This window comes from Cyprinodon variegatus, unplaced genomic scaffold (genome assembly GCF_000732505.1).
Source record: "Cyprinodon variegatus isolate N-32 unplaced genomic scaffold, C_variegatus-1.0 Scaffold75, whole genome shotgun sequence".
Classification (NCBI taxonomy): Eukaryota; Metazoa; Chordata; class Actinopteri; order Cyprinodontiformes; family Cyprinodontidae; genus Cyprinodon; species Cyprinodon variegatus.
In genome coordinates, this window is record NW_015150528.1 from 1,179,798 (window position 1) to 1,198,465 (window position 18,668).

The 18,668-nt window shown below is 37.7% G+C and overlaps 1 protein-coding gene across 1 annotated transcript in view; it reads right to left on the reverse strand.

The window, feature by feature from the left end:
• Nucleotides 1-682: 682 nt before the first annotated feature.
• The window catches only part of sphkap (SPHK1 interactor, AKAP domain containing), a 39,018-nt gene continuing 21,032 nt past the window's right edge, over nt 683-18,668 (reverse strand). The window contains exons 4-12 of the mRNA XM_015372712.1: nt 14,838-14,940; nt 14,325-14,465; nt 12,828-13,086; nt 9,263-12,596; nt 6,394-6,555; nt 4,353-4,436; nt 3,334-3,383; nt 1,791-1,975; nt 683-1,668 (exon numbers count right to left, since the gene is read on the reverse strand). Of these exons, the coding sequence (XP_015228198.1) occupies nt 1,516-1,668; nt 1,791-1,975; nt 3,334-3,383; nt 4,353-4,436; nt 6,394-6,555; nt 9,263-12,596; nt 12,828-13,086; nt 14,325-14,465; nt 14,838-14,940 (4,471 nt within the window). The 3' untranslated portion in view covers nt 683-1,515. The remainder of the gene's footprint in view (nt 1,669-1,790; nt 1,976-3,333; nt 3,384-4,352; nt 4,437-6,393; nt 6,556-9,262; nt 12,597-12,827; nt 13,087-14,324; nt 14,466-14,837; nt 14,941-18,668) is intronic.

Here is an 18,668-nt window from a genome sequence, read left to right on the forward strand (position 1 = left end):
CCACTTCCCCACGACTTAAAAGGCATACCATGTAATAGCTTGTGCATACCTTTTGGCCACTAGGGGCACTAGATCAGCAACTGCCCGTATTTTGCTTCTACTAAACATTGAAAATACGATAATAACAAAGATATGTGACTACAACTAGGAGCAAAGTGTTAACTTAACAGTCTAATAATAAATTTGAGAAAAGAGAATCTTTCAGCCCACGCCAACAAACAAAATCCTTTCCAGAATTGACTCTTGTTTTGCCTCGTACACAATCCCTTTCACATTTTCTCTTTCTAGCCTCCTCAGAAGGTTTAAAGTTTTTCCTTTCCTCAAACATGACCAGTAGTCGAAAAGGAGTGAAAATAGTAGAGGAAAAGCCTTAGCTCCATGACAATATAAGAGCCTGCGGCCGTAAAGCGATACGTTCGTCCAGGTCACATGACCTGGCCAAAATCGATGCGTCTTCTCCTAACTTACATAGTCAGCGTTTCAAGAGGCTCATAGCATTGATGGGGTCAAGTGCTGTATATTGAACTGAGGAATCATTTTAAATAACTAATTTCTAGCAACTCTTTAGGTCAAAAAGTCAGCAGTGTGCCTTTAACCTCTGCTTACAAACAAAAACATGGAATGTCAATAATTTCTCCAACAGCTTTTCTTTTTCACAGCACATAAATTTATTGATGTCAAAAGATAAATACATTCAGTTCTACTGTGACAGTTTACAGCTGAATTGTGTGCTTTTTTTTTTTTAAATCCCCCAAATGTTGATGTTTCACTTTACTTTTTTACCACTAAGTAGAGAAGTAGACGAGCAAATTCACATACAAATTCAACATTACAAACCTCACTTGGTCTTTTGGACATATTAAAAGCTATAGAGAGCAGTCCACTACTCCAAGGTGCAACGGTTCCAAATCTACAGTATTTACAGTACAACTATCCAAAATAAATAGATCTCAGGTAACAAGAAGATAAACAACATACTGACCCAGAAATGAATTTCAAAGTTACTACAGTTATTGATGATTGTTCAATTGGTCATGAAACAAAACAAAGATGTGGATGATTTGCTTGCCAACGAGCATTTAGCCACATCAGAATGGAAATGGAAGCTACTTTTATCATATTTCTTATAATACATGATGTTTGTATGTCTTTATGAGTCATTAAAGCCTGCTGACTTTAAATAACATGAAAGTTGGCTCCCATTAGGAATGTTCAACCAAATATACAGCTGGTATTGTTTGATTTAAGGTTGTAGGCAACACACATGAGGGATGGGATGGAAAACAAAATCACGTTTAAGTTAAAGGGAATCTTGTCAAATTCAACCTGTAAATTGGCAAAGCATCTTGGAGCCAGACGAGACCTCAGATTTCAAGGCCATAGCATAACAAAGCTGTTAAAGAGACCCAGAGATAAGCCGGAATAGGTGAACTATTTATTCTGGCTCAAACTCGTTGCAGATTAGCTCTGGTGGGACGTCTTAATCTGTGTGCAGCAAGAGAAGGTAAGTTTGCCTTAAATGGTTTCCAATAGCCAGTCAAAAAGGCTGACTTGAAGAGATCTGCCCTCTTCTTCGGTCTCGTGTTGTGTATAGAACTGAGCCACGGCCTTAAACAAGTCTGCAATCCTCCATGCCTTCTGAGCCATTAGGTGGACCACCCTCTGGAACTAATCATGTTCAAAGAGTGAAAAACACTTGGTTATTTCTTGTGTGTTTGAATTTATTCCAACTGATATAGATGAATTGTTTAATGCTTACAAACCATCTGCTCTGTTCCATTTTCACCTACCTTTGTCATCCTATTCTCCTTTGATCTTCTGAAGTAGAGAACAGGAAGTCCCAAATCAGAGGCAGCGATCCACTGCAGAGCCACTCTCAGCTCTGAGTCCTCACATTCTTGCTCGATGTCACAGTTCACCACTAAAAGCTGTCTGAGGTTACTGCTGCTGCCTGTAGCACCTCCTGAAGAGCCATCTAAAAGAAAAAAAATGAAAAGGAAAGGAGCATAGTGTATTAGTGGTCATCAATACCCAGCATGTAATAATACCATAAGGACTATGTTGGTGGATAAATTTGGTTTTAAGTATTAACAAAACAGTGCATGCAGCTTCACACAGTAAATTACACTAAGCTCAGTTTTACCTAAAGTAAATAAAGATGATCTTAGACCTCTGCATCAATTGTGAGTTGATAAAACCGATGAAAATGTGTTATTTAAAGGGGTCATATAATGATTATATTTGGTATTTGGTGCTGTGTAACATTGGTTGGGCTGAAAATGGCATATTTGCTGTTCTATGAGCCCTGAAGCAAGCCTGGTTATAAGCCCTAAAATGAAAAGATGTTTTTTTCCTTTTATGGTATGCTCATGCATATTTAGATGAGCTGGCGCTGATTGGTTGGTTTACAACGAGCAAAGCTGCTCACCACTACTCTGCGAAGATTCTTATTTTAACTGTTATTAGCCGCGACATATGAATCAAGATGCTATGATCAAAAAAAAATTGACTGACAGATGACTGTTGATATATGATTGCCCGAATTTAGGTGTTCAGGCTGACATATAACTAATTGGCCTGCATAAGATAATGAAAAACCCCCCCACAAATTTTAAGACAGGATTTTTTTTTTAAATAGAAATTTTCTAAATTTTAGGACAATGTCGTCTGATAAAGAGTACATTTATATACATGTTTAACCCAGAATGATTTCACATTTAAACTTTATTTCCCTACGACTTTAAATACAGTTAAGCACAAATATATTTTTGCGCCTAGGACTTTAGGGGTTTCAGGGATTAACCTATTCCGACAAGAGAACAGTTATAATTCAGTCAATACAGTCAATCCTGTAAATTCAGGATTTTTGGTTTTGTGCGAGTTTGCTTGTGTGTAAATTTCAAATTATGAGCCAAACACCCAAACAATGCTGATTCTCTAAGTGTTTCAGCAGCAGATTTCAACGTTCGGCTACTAGGCTGAAAATGAGCTGCAAAGTGGTGTGGACCTGCAGTAGCCAGTGCTGTGGCTTCATAGCAAGAAGGTCCAATGAGTGAAACTCTGACTTAAAGCTCTAATATAAATTCTTAACTGCCTTTATCATTTTAAGAAAAGTAGAACTTTGTCTGGCAGGTGTTTCCAGGCACTGATATGCTAAAATATTGCTGTAATAATGTGAGCAAACTCTTATTTTATTGGAATACCTATGTCTACCAACTGAATTAGGCATTAGTTGGAATCATGCAGAGTGGAAGAAGAAACTAAAGACATTTGAGGAAACTAGGTATTTCAAGACGTTGTTTTCATAGCATTAAAAACAAAGACAACTCATACCTAAAATGTTGACCTTGGCTTCCTCCAGGTGGCCTTTCTTTGTCTCCTCACTGTGAACAGATATGAAAATTAAAAGTTATAATAATCTTGAGTATTTGAAAGGTATGCAGTGGATTTTCTCAAATGGGATCGTTTGTATCTTTGAGAGTCAGTAAAATTGCAAAGAAAAAAGTTGCTGCGTTATTTCTACAATCCAAATGCAATATTTCTATGATCCAAATGCAAATATTATGCGGTTAGAACAGAAGATAATTAGTTATTACCGAGCACTGTTGAAGAATACTTTGGAGCAAAAAGCAGAGAGGACTTACATTACTCATGAGAGACTGCAAATTTGAACTTGAAAACAAGAGATTTCTGAACCTTTTCCATTAAATGAAACAATTTATTTTGAGATGGTATTATTTATTTTTTTCCCCACTGGATGTTATCTATATGAAGAATTAGCCTTTAAAAAAATTAAACAATCATGTTACCCCCAAAGTTCTTGGTTCCCTTACTGGTGGCATCAAAGGAATCTTGTATGTTGTATTTCACTATATGAGACCCTAATATCAAACATTGGAGGTACATTGGCCTGGTTTGTAAACCAGTTATTAAAGACATTGACTGACTGCCATCGGTGCTTTGAAGGTGGTCTTCTTCAACGTTAGACAATATTCATTTTTAGTTAGCTTTTAAAACCTTATCTGTATGCTTCATCCAGCTCAAATCCCAACCCTGTTGAGGTAATTCAGCAGTTTCTAGAGTCTAACAGTTTAAGAGATTAGAAAATGTTTGCCATCCGTGGCACAAAAATCCATTTTTATATTATTTATTTTTTACTTTGCAAAATAAAATAAAAAAATCAAAAGACATGCTTTACCTAAGGGCCAGGGGGTGACAACATACAGCAATAATAATAAACAAATTATATTAATATTTTATTCCAACAAGACATTTTGTCACCATACATATGGTATTGATATCTTAATGAGTGGACCATGAGAAACATGCACCTTCTGGTGACTATGACAAACCTGATAATGGTGCTTTGAGAGGGAACTTCAGAAAAAGCATCCAGGTCAGCTAAGCCGAGGCTAGATGCACTGCTGGTCCCGTTTCTGCAATCAGGAAATTAGAAATGCTGGTAAACAAGTAGGAGACTAACTTAGCACAGTGATGCACATTGTGTTTCTGTTAGCTGGTGATCAACTTTGGTGACAGCTGTTGAGGAACTGGAGGCCAAAGCTGAGGGGGGAGCTGGTGAATTTGTCTTGCGGCGGGTTCCTTTGAATATGGGGATGGGGAGATCTGGAGATAGTTTAGGTGGGTAGGGTGGACAGGCAAGGCTGGCAGCCATGCCCTTGTGTCACTACATGGATTAGGGATGAAGTGGAGTTTGAATAAGCAGATAAATGGAGAGCTAGCAGGAAGCAGCGGTTATTATGGTTGTTTATTAGAAACATTTTACTGCTACGATGAACGTGAAGAGAAATATAGCTTATTTTCTTTTTTTGTGTCTTATATAGGTTTATATCAGGGAACTACAGGGTTACTAAAAAGTAAACTTTAGAAATTATGTTAAAAAAGTAAGGCTCATGATACATTAAAGTTTGATCTATTTCAACCATTTATAATCTCTTCTATGATTATCAGTTACAGCTAACAAAAATCCTACATTCTGTTTCTCTGAAAGAATGCAACATAAGATGAATAAAAATGATTATCAAAACAGAAATAGTATAAAGTGCATGAACTGAAAGGTCAGAGCTCCTTTTGTATAAATGACTGCATCATTGTGGTGTGGAAATTTGTTGTTTAGGTTGCAGTGTTAAGCTTCTTGAAATTTGTCCTTCAGATCATTATTGTTGCTCATTTTACTCCCATCTTCTTCTTAGCAATACTTTGAGTGTCAGATGGCTCAGTTTACTCATCAGTCAAGCAGAGAGATATTAGGTGAAAAAAAAAACAATGAACTGACACCAGCAGCAGACAAGACTGGTCAAGTCATCATTACAGAAACTACACCTTAAGCATATTTGCCTGGGAGAATCGCTCTACATCCGGCTTTCAAAAGAAAAACAATAGTTGTAGCCAACCTCCTGTATACATCGCTGTGTGGCGTCTCTTAGAGCAATATTTCAACTGCGTGCCTACTAAGACTGCCTCAAAATCTATACAAGGACCTTATCCTTGCTGCTGCTTTTGCACCATTTTCAAACACAATATCTTTCCACTTAGTTTTCCACTATGATACTTGGATACAGCACCCTGGCAACAGCTAACATTTTTAGTAGTGACTTTTGTGGCTTAGCCTTCCTATGGAGGATGTAAATTAATATTCGCTGGACAAAAGTCCAGTGAGAGCTCTTTGCCATGGTTTTGTAGGCCAAGATATTTCTGAATTAGAATTCCATTTCTATTGCACTTTTTTTCTGAGAAACAGAATATTTAGAAGCCAAACTCATCAAAATGAAAATAGTCATATGTCTACCTATAAGCTTTCTTATATGTACATGTTTTTATCTCTGCCACACTCCGATTTTTCACTGTGGTGCAATAAAAAAAACCCTCTTTATTTAATTCTTAATAAACATCTGATATAGGTTTACTGGTGTGTTACACAATGTATAAAGTATAAGTTTCAAAAAAAATTTACAAAATAGTAAAAATAACATACTTGATAAGATAATCTTATTTTATTTCCTTTATAAAAGTACAAGTAGAAGCCTTTTTAATTTTCCTAATATTTTTGCCAATATTGTGGTATATTAGCTGTTTTTTTTATTATATTTTTAAAGCAAATCAGGTTATGCTCTACTTTGAACTTGTTTCAAGTCTAATATCTTTCTAGAGGCATTTTGAAGGATAGAATGGTCTAGTTTATTATGGACTATAACAATGAGCTCCTAGGTACACTTAGCTTTTGCTGCTGTGGTTAACAATAGCAGCAGGAAGTTAGTTGGGTTGGCAGGAAAGGACACGAGTGTCAGAAGCAATGGGCCAATGAGAGTGGAGTGTGGGTGGGAAGAGCAGTAGCAGCGTCTGGAGCGGGATTGAGGCGCAATAGTTACTGACCCCTCACTCAGCTGGATAAAACTACTGGTCTCCTCGTGGGGGTCATCTTCAGGAGTTACATGAGACCAGCTCCCCATGCTCTCTTCACTGCTAGCACTCATTGAGCGCTTGTCCCTCTTCACTACTGCAGCCACCGCCACAGCTGGTCTGTCCCTTTCACTGCTGGGGAGAGCACACCGCAACATGGTGGGAGTGACCAGCTACTGGTTGAGCACAATGACTGCTACAAAATCTTTAGAAACTCTGAATGATGTTCTCAAATCCTTCCGTTCACAGTTGGTATGCTGGATTTCTCAAAAACTACAAAGCATTTTAACAGGCCACAATAGGTTAATTCCACCAAATCTGCATAACACTCATTAACTTATTATAAGCAGAAAGTCTTTAGAAAATAAAACCATGATGCGCAACATGAATGCAAAGCTAATTTATTTCAGTGTCTTCTGTGCATTAGAAAACATCCTTTCTCGTGGGAACTTGTGTGTTTCTTAGCTTCTTTTTTTTTGCTTGCAAACTTATTAAATTAAGCCATAATTAGATCTTTGAAGGTTGTCATCCTCAACAGTTCTTGAGGGAAATCAGTTTAATTGAACAGGCGAGTGATTGAGTTCCTCTCCCACATAAGGGAATAACAGTTGCACTCCACTTGTTTCAGGATTGCATGTATTGTGAAGTGAACAGAAGCATGACTCTCTTGAGACCTGTAAGACTGTCAGCTTTTCATTTACTGTTGAGAATTACTCATTTTGAGTATATAATCATTACTGAAGTACACAATATCATATTTTGGGATTAAATAGTATTACTTGTGTAGATAAATGGCAAAAATATTATTTGTCTTACATGTTAAACTATTGTCTATTGTCTACTGTATAAATTGAAGGAAAATAACACTAACCGTGTTGCATTCTGTTTCTAATGATTTGTTTCCCCCCAAATGTCAAGAATATTCAACCAAATCAATGTAATTCATATTTCATCTCTAAATTTTTATAACAGACATCTTATTTTTTATCATAGTAATACATTACATTATAAGTTTACTTTAAATCCTGTAGTCAACATTCCGTTCTTAAATCTGGGTGGGACACTTAATGTTTTCATTAAGGATTTCACAATGTAAACTAGCCTTACAAGTTGTTATTGTCTTACATTAATGAAAATATATTTCTGCTTTTGCCTATAAGGCAAACTACGGTGGAGACTTCCCTATTCTTTGCAACGAAATTCTTTAAGAATATCTTAATCTGGTGCAAAAGAAAGCTGTTTTTGCCAGCAGTATTATGGTTTTAGGCGGGACATTTCACTGTGATTTTTTTCTCCACAAAAAAAGTTTTGTGTTCCATAACTCATTTACTTTTTTTTAATTATGTAGCTGTCAGTCTGCTTTTTTTTGCTGTACCCTTTAGCTTTTTATAAAGCATCTGTAAAATATACCATAATTTAATATTTACATTGCAAGTTTTTACTGAAATGAATGGCTTCATTGAAGAGACCGGGGTCTTAAAATTTCTATGTCTTACATTATCAGCTGGTATCTGGGTGGTTTAAAATGTAGAATAATGTTTTCCTCTGAGGCAAAGCCCTTGTGATTGCTTTCCAATTAAAGCGTATGATGAAAACATGAAACATGATAACAATTATACTCTGAGCGCTTTATCTATGTAGTAAAGAAATTGTCTAAAAATAGGATATTTTACACATTTATAAGTTGTAGCTGAAATCCTTCCAGTGTTGACTGGAGAGAAAAAAAAAAGTCTGACCTTAGTCACAAAGTCATGGCATACAAAGAATATCTTGATATGTTCTTAGAAAGATGTGGAAAAAATGCTATATTGGACATATTGGTTTACCATAATGTAAAACACAACTATAACAACTTAGAATATATTCAGGTCATACATAAAAATACATAATAATGAAATTAACAATAATAATAGTAATAATAAGGGCTATGAATAATGGTGTTTAACTTTACGAATATTTAAATGTATCTACAGATTTTTGTTTAAATAAAGTGTCACTTTGTCCAAGTCTTTGTTTAAGTAACTATGACCTCTCATAGTTAAAAAATTAACAAAAACCAGTAACATTTAATTTTTGCTGCATTACAGAGTACAGCATTTATATTGTAAAAACATTGTACAGTACAGTATTTTATTTGTTTATTTTCTGAACTCTTTCCCCTATTCTGTTATTTTTATACACTTTTTTAAGGTCCACATTTGTGGGACCACTTTTGATATCATCTTTTTGCTCCTGAGGCACAACAATGTCCCCATTGTGAGACAATAAAGGGATTTTCTATTCTATTCTAAAAAAATTAATATCACTATCTTTCAAAATGTCTTGTTAAAACATCTGTTTGGTTTGCTTTAGACATGTAAGAACAATAGTACAAACTCCCCCTTGATTCATTCTTTTTAGGTCTGTTTGGGTATTATAAATACCTCTTTGTTGCGTCTTCAATGTGGTATCCAAGAGTGACACTTATTAAAGGGAGTTTGAATGGACAAAAGGGGAAGAGACAAAAAAGCCTTCTCCACATAGCGCATCAAACAAACAGCATGAGTGACGTTTTGTATTTTAAGTCAAAGGTTTTGTTAAACCTCACATTCTGTTGAAATTGATTAGCTTTGTGTGTCAATACTTCCCTTTTGTGCCAGCCAGTCTTTGATTAAACTCTAGCAATAGCATTGTTGTGCTCTATTACTTCTTAGGAGGCGTTTAAATGTTTATTTTTCAACCCACCCATGTAATCTTTTCTGATGTATTGTATTGACAGACAATTCTGGTGAATAAATAAAAAAAATATGTCTGTTTTAACATGAAATGAGCCTCTACAGGGCTGTGATTTGTGTAACAATACCTGCTGCTACTGGCAATAGATATCTCCACCCGCATGGCATCTACAGATGCTTCCTGTGGTCCTTCTCCTGTCCTTTCAACAGTTGAAAGAGTCTCTTCCACCCTCTGATCTCCCTCAATGTGGATGAGTGGCACATCTCTTGGACTCCTGGGACAGGCTGTGTTACTATCAAAACTTCCAGACCCAATGGCAGCACAAGCTTGCTCCTGGCTGGACCTATTTCGACTGCATGTCAGATGGGACTGTTTAAAGCCTCTCCTCCTCTCAACAACAGGTGTGTGTGACTGCATGTGTGACCCAGCCATTGTCCCAGCCATGTCAAGCTGTCCTCCTAAAGCAGACTTGCCAATGTCAACAATGTCAGCTGCCAGTCGATTGGCAAATTGCTGCACATGAGGCTGCAAGTCTCCTGAAGCTTCCAACTCAATACTGTCCTCTGGATCAGCAATGATCTTGTTCTTTCTCATTAAGGACTCAATAGAGCTTGACCAGGTCTCATGGATCAGCATGTCAGTAATCTGATCAGTCTTACCCCTTTGATAAAGGCAGGAATCTGACTTGCACAATCCTGTTGCTGATACCGAATTGGTGGGAAAGATATTAAGAGTGTCTCCGTACACATTACGTGCAAATCCATCAAAGGAGTTGGCTTTAATGGGTGAGTTGACTGTCAATCGGGAGTCTGAGGAGCGTCGGTCAGGTACAGAAGATTGCCGTATACAGAAGGGAGTTCTAGGAGTAGGAGGGAAAAGGCTGTTGCTCCACTCTTTAGTTTTGGCAATTCCATAGTCTTTGTTCTCTTTGTCCATGTCCCGAAGCATGAAGCGGTAGAATTCCTCTGTTATGCTCTCCGTGCTAGACTGTTTAGAGAGGCAGGAAGATGCCCTGACATTAAGGTGACCATTTTTCTTTGTTGCAGCCTGCTGAACGGCTGCAGCCAGGATGTTGCTTGCATTCTTTCCTGCGTAGTAATCCAGCAACAGGTCAAAGCCTCTGCCCTCAGTCTCCATTTGGTTTACCATAAACCGTGAGAACTCATCTGTGATGCTCTCACAACTGGACTGCTTAGAAATGGAGCTGCCACGGCTTAAGTTCTGACCTAAGCGACAGCCTGGGCCAAGAGTATTGGGTGCGCCTGTAGGGTCTGTGTCTTCTTCTGGAATGCTCTCATAACTAGATGCCTTTACACGACTCCACTTTTCACACTGTAGCCTGCTGCGCTGCTGGCCTGGCTTGGAGGTATCAATCACGTTGAGTTCAGGGCAATTCATGATTCTCGCTGTGACTTCAGAGGCAAAGAGGGCGAATGGGTCCTGCGGCTCATCAAGGTTGACCGATTCATCCACCACGCGGTTTACCAGCCTCTCCATTAGTTCTGGTTGCTCCTCTGTTTTTCTCTTAATTTCACTAAGCCGTGGTGCTCTATGTTTTCTAGAGGCAGCATTGCTGCTTTGAGACTCCTTTCTCCTTAAAACTGTGCGGCAGGCTGGCATCAAATAGGTCTCTGCTACTTCTGATGATGTTCCATTAAGAGCACAAAACCAAGGCTGTTTCCCAGAGGAGTTTTCCAGACAAATGGCTGCCAGTTCTGTAGCCATTGATACGACTGTGGCAGCCAAATCCTCAGCATAGCAACTGATAGGTGCCCTAAAGTCAGAGTCCCCTCTTACAGAGAGAAGAGAGCCACATGAGTTGAGAGATGACTGTGAGATTAAAGAAGGGTGTTTGCCATCACTGCCCATCATTAATCTGCCCCTCCTCTCTGTGCTGTGAACTTGTATTTCAGTTGAAGGTTCTCTGATGGCACCGTTGTTTTGCTGCAGATCAGGCAAGTCTTTAAGTTTAGGCTGACTTTGTCTGCGTTGGGATTGCAACAGTTGTTCTTTAAAGTTTGCCTTGGAGGGAGAAGCCATTACATCCTCAAGGTCATGGCCCTGTTTCTGCTTTAGTTCAGGAATCATGGAAAACCTCTCTGTGCAGTGGAACATACCACTCAGGTTCTCGCTATTAGTAGAGTGAGTATTACCAACTAAGGTTTTTAATTGATTTAATGGATCCTTATTCTCCTTTGCATCAATAGGCTTCTGAGAGCAAATCTCGGGTGTTTCCTCTGACCCTTCGTCACCCATGGATATATGACTGATCTTTTTCTGGGTCAAGAAGAGGATTTCAAATAACAAGTTGTTTACACTGTCCTGAAGAAATACCTGGAGGCTGGGAGAATCTTTTCCAGCACCCTCCAGTTCCTTTTTTTTTTTTGCCTTCTCTAAAGCATGTTTGAACAGGCTGTCAGCAACCTCGTTTATTAGGTCATCCACCTCACTTTCCTCCAAGCAGCATTTTTTTGGACATGTAATGCCATCCACTATTTTGTTGTGTGTGGTTTCCAGCAAGTGTGCTACACTATTGTAGCCTTGTGGTTGAGTCAGGACTTCTGCTGCTTCCCTATGCAAAACCTCAGCAATATTAGCTCGAAATGCTTCCACACTTGTACCCGCTGCCACATTGCAGTGCAGTGGGAAGGCTGTGGAGGCCTTGGCTGCAGACATTAGACCATGGGAAGCCGTGTAGACCTCGGTTGAATCTGCATCAGATTCAAAACTTGCTACTGGAACTTCAGCTAGATCCACTGCTGCAACTGCTCCAGCTACTTGAGCTATGCTACCCATAGCCGAGGAGACAGAATAGTCACTTTTTTTCTTTACTTCCTGCGACTCCTCCTCTTTTAACTCAACTGAAGCAGTTTCAAGAGTAACCTTTTCGGTCAGTTGTGGTGAAGAAATGGTTCCAATAATAGTGGCTGCACAGGCCAAAGCTAACTCAACATGTTCATGTCCATCACTGTGTTGAGGAGCCTCAGCCTGGGTGCCAGTCTCAGTCATTTCCTGTGCTTTGACAGGGTTGCTTTGATCATGCAGGTTTGGTGTTTGCATCTCTGACCAATCTGCAGCTCCATCAGAATTGTCTGGGCTCTGGACTATCACAATTTTGGGTAGTTCAAAAGAGCAGGTACGCTGCTGTGAAGGCTGTAAGGTCTTTGAAGGTCTGTTGGAAGTAGAGAGGGACACACTAATCGCTGCCTCAGGGACAAAGGAAGTTTCATCTTGAGAAAGTCGTATGAAGGCATCTTGCAATACCGACTCAGCTAGATTGGTTGCGTAGTGGCCAGCTGATTCTTTTGTATGAAGACTTGCGCTGGGAAGCCCCTCCTTTTTTATGTCACTATCATCCTGGCTTTGATGACGAGCCAGCTGTCCCCTGTGACATGCATGTCTGACAGAGTGTTTCTGTGCAGCCTCGACTGAGCTGTGCCCCATGTCACCACTCTCTGGTTCTGTGAGGAGACATGGGTAAAGATGGGGAATGAAGAATGTTCAAAGTGTCCGGAGTGATCAAAAATGAACTCAGTTAGCTAAAAGCTACTACAAAAACAATATAAACTTCTTTTTGCCCATGGATGATGTTCCTCCCATTTGTAACAGCTTTAAAGATGATCTCATTCTCTTTTATTTATTATTCATGGTCATAACACAATGTCCTACCAAAAAGAGAAAATGAAAATTACCATTTTTTAAGGCATCATCTTCACTGTCCTCCCCGAGCTGTTCTGATGCTGTTTGGAAGTCCTCTTCAATAGATGAGATTGAACGATTGGTGTCATCATCAACCCTCTGTCCAGGAGCTCGGCCCTGCTGAAACTGTTGATCTTTCCCCCACTGCAGTCCAATCAGAAACTTGTTGATCTCAAAGATGATGCTGGCAGGAGTGGTATAGAGCCTCTTTCCCGAAGATGGAAGCAAACACGCACCTGTGCGCTGTCTGCCCTGAAAGGACGAACACAAGACAGATATCTAGAAATGTACATTATATTCTACATGCCTGCATAAAAACAAACTAGGAGTTAATTTTAATCCAAGCTCAGTTGTAAAGAAAAAAAAAAAGGTAAAATGACTGATGTGCCAAGTTCTTAGTTTTCTACAGAAATCTTATACTAGGTTAATGATTAATGCATGTCACACCGTTTACTGACCTTAACAGTTTCTACTATACATTAGGTAAGTAAAAATTATTCAAAGGGGATTTACTAGGGACCACTAAAGAGGAAGGGAAAATTTACTTATGGTGTTACACGTTGATGTGAATGTTTTTGTCAGAATTTTTTTTCGTTTCTATTAAAAAAAAAAACTAATGCAAGACCAAATATGTTCTATACCTTAAAATACAATGGTTTGGAAGGGCTGACAAACCTTGCAATATATTTTCATTGTAACCTGGTGGTTATCAGACTATAACCTCTGGATTCCAAGCACAATGCCCCAATCCACCACTCAGTCACGTGACAAATTCTCATTGATTAAAGTTCGTAAATGATATCCTATTATTTGCATTTGTTTAGTGAACAATTAGTCGGATAATCACCAACCACAGTTTGTTCTCAACCAACAGATACATTTTATCTTTGATTTAAAAAAATATACACTTAAATGTCTCATCTACACTAGTAAAATATACAGTGGCTGCCAATGATGCAAAGAGTGACAAAGCCACAAAAATTTTTTATATAAAATAAAAATAAATAAATAAAAAGCGCAGAAAAGTTCAATGTTCTTGTGTAAATTAAGGGCTGTTTAAATTAGTACTTTTTTGGGTGACTGGATGAACATCTAAAGGCTCAGGTGTGACCAGAGAGTCTTAAAATTTTGTTGATAAGTCAAGCATAGACTAGATGGACGGGTTACAAAGACAATGCCTCCTTTGAGCAATTGCACATGGTTACATAAAAGCATTTTAAACAAGTTCTACAATCTGTTGCCTTTTTAGCTTTGCATTATATCCATTTATTAAAAAAAAGAGAATATATAGTATTACATAAGATAAAGACTGATATTTATAATTAATTACAAAAAACACAAAATAAACAACACAGCAAGTATTGATGCCAAAGGAGGTAAAAATCTAAGCACACTAAATTGCTACATAAGGGAACAAACAGTAAACTGCTTTTTTATTTGTGATTATTACAGAGAATGAAGAAAAACTGCAAGATGTGTGTCAAATTTACCTGCAGGGGGGAGTGTGGGTGTGTTTGGCATTGTTCTGAGGTTCCCAGGCCTCCAAGCAGCAGGATCTCATTTTCTTTGGGCTGACGGACGGTCAGTAATTCAACAAGCCTTGGCAAGTCTGGAGACACTGATGCCAGTTTCTACAAGACACACGCCAACCACAGAGTCAATGCTTAATGATGGGGAAAAAAAGTTCTTATGAAACTTTAGAACTAAATATCATATGTTTTCTGTGGATTCAGGTCAAGTCTATGTAATTGCAGGTTCCCTCCTGTGAGAAGCCCTTACTCTATGGAATCATAATTGATCGCCCACTACCAGCTACGAAATCTGCATATCATCTAACAAATAAACCCTCTAATTTTGGGTAATGATCTTGAAGCCATGGCAACAGAAGAGAGATTTTTATATGAATAACAAAGAACAGTGTCTGAGTGATGTAAAGTGGGCAGGGAAGACAACAGAAAGATACCAAGAGGGCGAGAGAGTAAATGAGCAAGAAACTGACTCACCTTTTTGTTTTCATCATCTTGACAGTTTATCTTTTGAGGGTCCAGATTGACAAAACACAGATAAAGGTATAACATCAGAGAAACAACAGAGACACCGAAACATCTAACAAAAAACTGTACACTCATTGCCTAAAAGGATATATCTTTGACCCAAAATCCTCCTGACCTCCCATAAAGATACCCTTGCCATAGTGATCTAAATGTCCAGCAGCTGTCTGATGTTTCTGCATTACCACAGTTCGGGCAATGTCTCTGCAGGGCTTTCAGCCTTCAAGTTTCCTTCATCTCCCTGCCCCCTTCTACCTCGCACACCTTTGCCTCCGGCTGCAGGTTTAATGGTGTGTGATGGAGTATTTCTGTCAGTGCGGGGAGTTTGGGCCTCTAACGGCCGCTGTTTGAATTAGCAGCACAGACTCCTATGTGGGTCGGGGCGGCCAAGTTGAAATAAATAAAGAGCAGCTCCGACAACGTATGAGGATGGTGTGGAGGTGGTTATTATTCAAGCAGCCATTTTCAGTATGCATTTACAAAGTACTGTGACATGCTGAAGGAAGAAAGATATTTATGTCTTAGTCATAAACAAATGTACTTCCAGTATCCAGTAAGTACTTGGTTGTAATTGAAGATCAAACCTTGTCTTACAGTCGCAAAAATGGGTCTTTATACAAAGACATACAAATAGGTCTTTGTATAAAGACCTATTTGTATGTCCTGTATGTATCTTTATACAAATATACATACAGGAGGGATCAAGCTTTTTCTTTTTTGTTTTCTTTATTGGCTATATGTATCTACTGCTACATACACTCTTGACTGAAACATCTAAAAAATACATAGAAACTGAAAATATCAAACACATAGCTGAAAAATGCTAGAGCTACCCTGAAGGGACAGCATGTGTGGGCTTTACTATATTTTTTTACATGCTTTTCATTTTTTCATTAATATTTGTGTTGTAGTAGATGAGACATATCCCCAGAAGGCTGTGTCAAGACGTCACAGAAGATCCAGCATCAAGGCCCTATGTACCTTATTGCTTCTCTAAAAATTTTATTAAATCTGTTTTGTAAAATTTGCTGTAAAATTGTAATATTATTGTTAAATATTGTAAAAAATGTTAACTAGTATTACCTGAAAACTTTCTTAGTTTTTTTTTTAATGCTTAGGTAGGGGTATAGTGGAGGATGTTCATCAAAATAAGTGGTCCTCATGTTTATGTGAGGCCGTCCTAGCCCCATCACCATTTTACCGGTGGTGAGTGACTGACATAGTGGAAAAACAGAAAATCTTCCTTTGGAAATTAAGCTTGTATGAGCGATGCAAACAGCAACTTTTAAACAGAGGATGCACGAGGAGATATGTGCTCATGCATGCTCTCGCTCACGTTTAATAGGCGTTCCATGTCGGGAGTGGGTAAAGAATTGTGCATTTGCATATAATCTAAAAGTTGAGAGGGCGAGTTTCTTCAAAAATTCAAATATCCTTCACTATACCTTTAACACAATAATTAAGAGTAAGTCCATGCAACTGGTCAGTTATTATACAGCCAGCAGAGTTTTTATCAATGGGTTGGAATTTTATGACCTGCTAGATATTATAATAATGGACACACTGAAATGACAACAGCTGGACCAGAGTGTGCAGAAGTGCAATACTTATTATCAGTATTGCAGCTGTACAGCTAAAAAGGTCATATTTTGGATGGCATTCACAGATCATTTAAATTACCATGATCACATACTCCCATCTTGCCAGATAATAAATAACATTTTGTTGAGAAGGAAAAGACTAGATTTTAGCATTATTTTTGAGAAATTCAACAATCCTCATTATTTTATTTTCATATAAGATTGTCCCATTAGTGTTGAAGTGCCGTATCCATGGTATTAATTCTGAACATAGTTAAGACAGAACATAGGTTTGCTTTACTCTAAACTACTACTACTACTCTAACTCTGCAAGACACTCCTAAAAGGAAGACGCTTTCTAAGGAATTATGAGGCCCCCTCTAGTAATTGTTTTAAAGTTTTGATCTCCAAACCTCTCTTCCTCTTGCCTGTGGAACTCTCCCAAAGATAGCCACATTGGGGGATATTAATGAGAGGTTTGAAACCAGAGGCAACCAGGCTAAATGGACCAGATTCTTCAAACCCAGAGTTTGAGGTTTTGAGAGTTTGAGATTGTCTCCACCTGCTTCAAGGTGGAGACAATCTGCAACTTTCTCTCAGTCATTTCAAGGTTGTAAACATTAATATGACATTATAATTTATATGCTTTCCGATAGTTCATTAGATTTTATTGCTAAAGCATGACTTACTAGTCCTTTAAAACCATCTCGTGTCTGCTGGCTAATGCTCCAATGTATTGATAAAAAAAAAAAAAACTAGCTAAACAAAGCTAAAAACCCAGGCATAAGGGTTTCTACTTTTTCTTATTTCTTTTGGAACAACCATATTAGGTTAAAATCAATTATCTAAATGGTTATTGACTTCTGATTACTGTAGGCAAATCATTAAATCAAATCCCTCTTGTATCATGAATTGGTTTAAACACATTCCAATTGCTCTCAGTTTTATCTCTTCAAGATAAACATTTGTTATCAAACATGAAAATATGCTGAACTATGATATCAATGCATCGTTTTATTGCAAATCGCTTTCAGACATTTTCATTTGCCTTTTTCTTCTGTGTGCACAACAACTATTTAGTTTTAACTAAGTTCCACTAGCTTAGTTCAGAGTTAATAACTGAAATATATCTGAACTGGGGTTTAATAATTTTTGAACAGCAAATTCTTATATTTTGAAAAGGAATTGTGAATTTGTTCCATATGCATAATAAATTAACTTTTTCGCCATGATGTGAGCTTGAATCTCATAAGCCAGACAATAGTTATTGTCACATGCATGTCAGAGCAGAAATGTGAAATTATACAAAGGGTCTAGTGCTCATTTATTTTACACCTTTTAATTGCAACTAAGAGCCAGGATACACTTCATGTGATTCTATTGGTAGATATAAACAATAAACAAGTTGCTTAAGTTACTGCTTGAATAGCACCCATAAAGCCACGCTGCATTGCAGAGCAGCATCTACTTCTCCACCAAAACTGAGGGGTGTGCGCATGTGATGCAAAGTAGAGAGAATTAAACAAAATTTTCGTAACTTTTGTGTTAATTGTGAGATGTTTTCTTTGAATTAATTATGTATTCAAAATGTTCAAGAGCAACTATAGACTAGTCATTTAAAAGGATGGCTAACAGCACAAATAGTCATTCCCATCCTTGATTATTGAAGTGAATCGAACTGAAGAAAGGTCTAACAGTATGTAACATACTCCAACTTTAAATGACAGTTCTACATTTCTGATTATGGGGGACTTTAAGTTTTCAAATATTCTTTAATTCTCTTATTTTTGTTCTTTACTTATAGGTTCATTATTGAATAAGTAGTTTAGTAGTAATGTAAAAAAAACACACATTTCTATTAATGCACTCAATATTTAATAAAGCTTTAAAATAGATTGTCAAAATATTTTGTGCTTTTTTTTTAGAATTTAGCACACTAAAATGTGTGGTAAACACAGGTATATAAGAAAATGGCCATGTATTGAATAATTATTAATCAATAAGAATAGATCAACCCTAGATTAACTGATAAACTGATACCCTAGTTGATCATTCAAGTTCCTACTAACCTTTCAAAGACCTTATAACCACTTCAAAAAACAAAGCCACCAGCTGACAATCAGATTGTGAAGATCGCTCATAAAAGTTCCTCAAGATTTCATTAAACTTCTACAGGTTATGGATCAAAATAAAGGTGATAGTT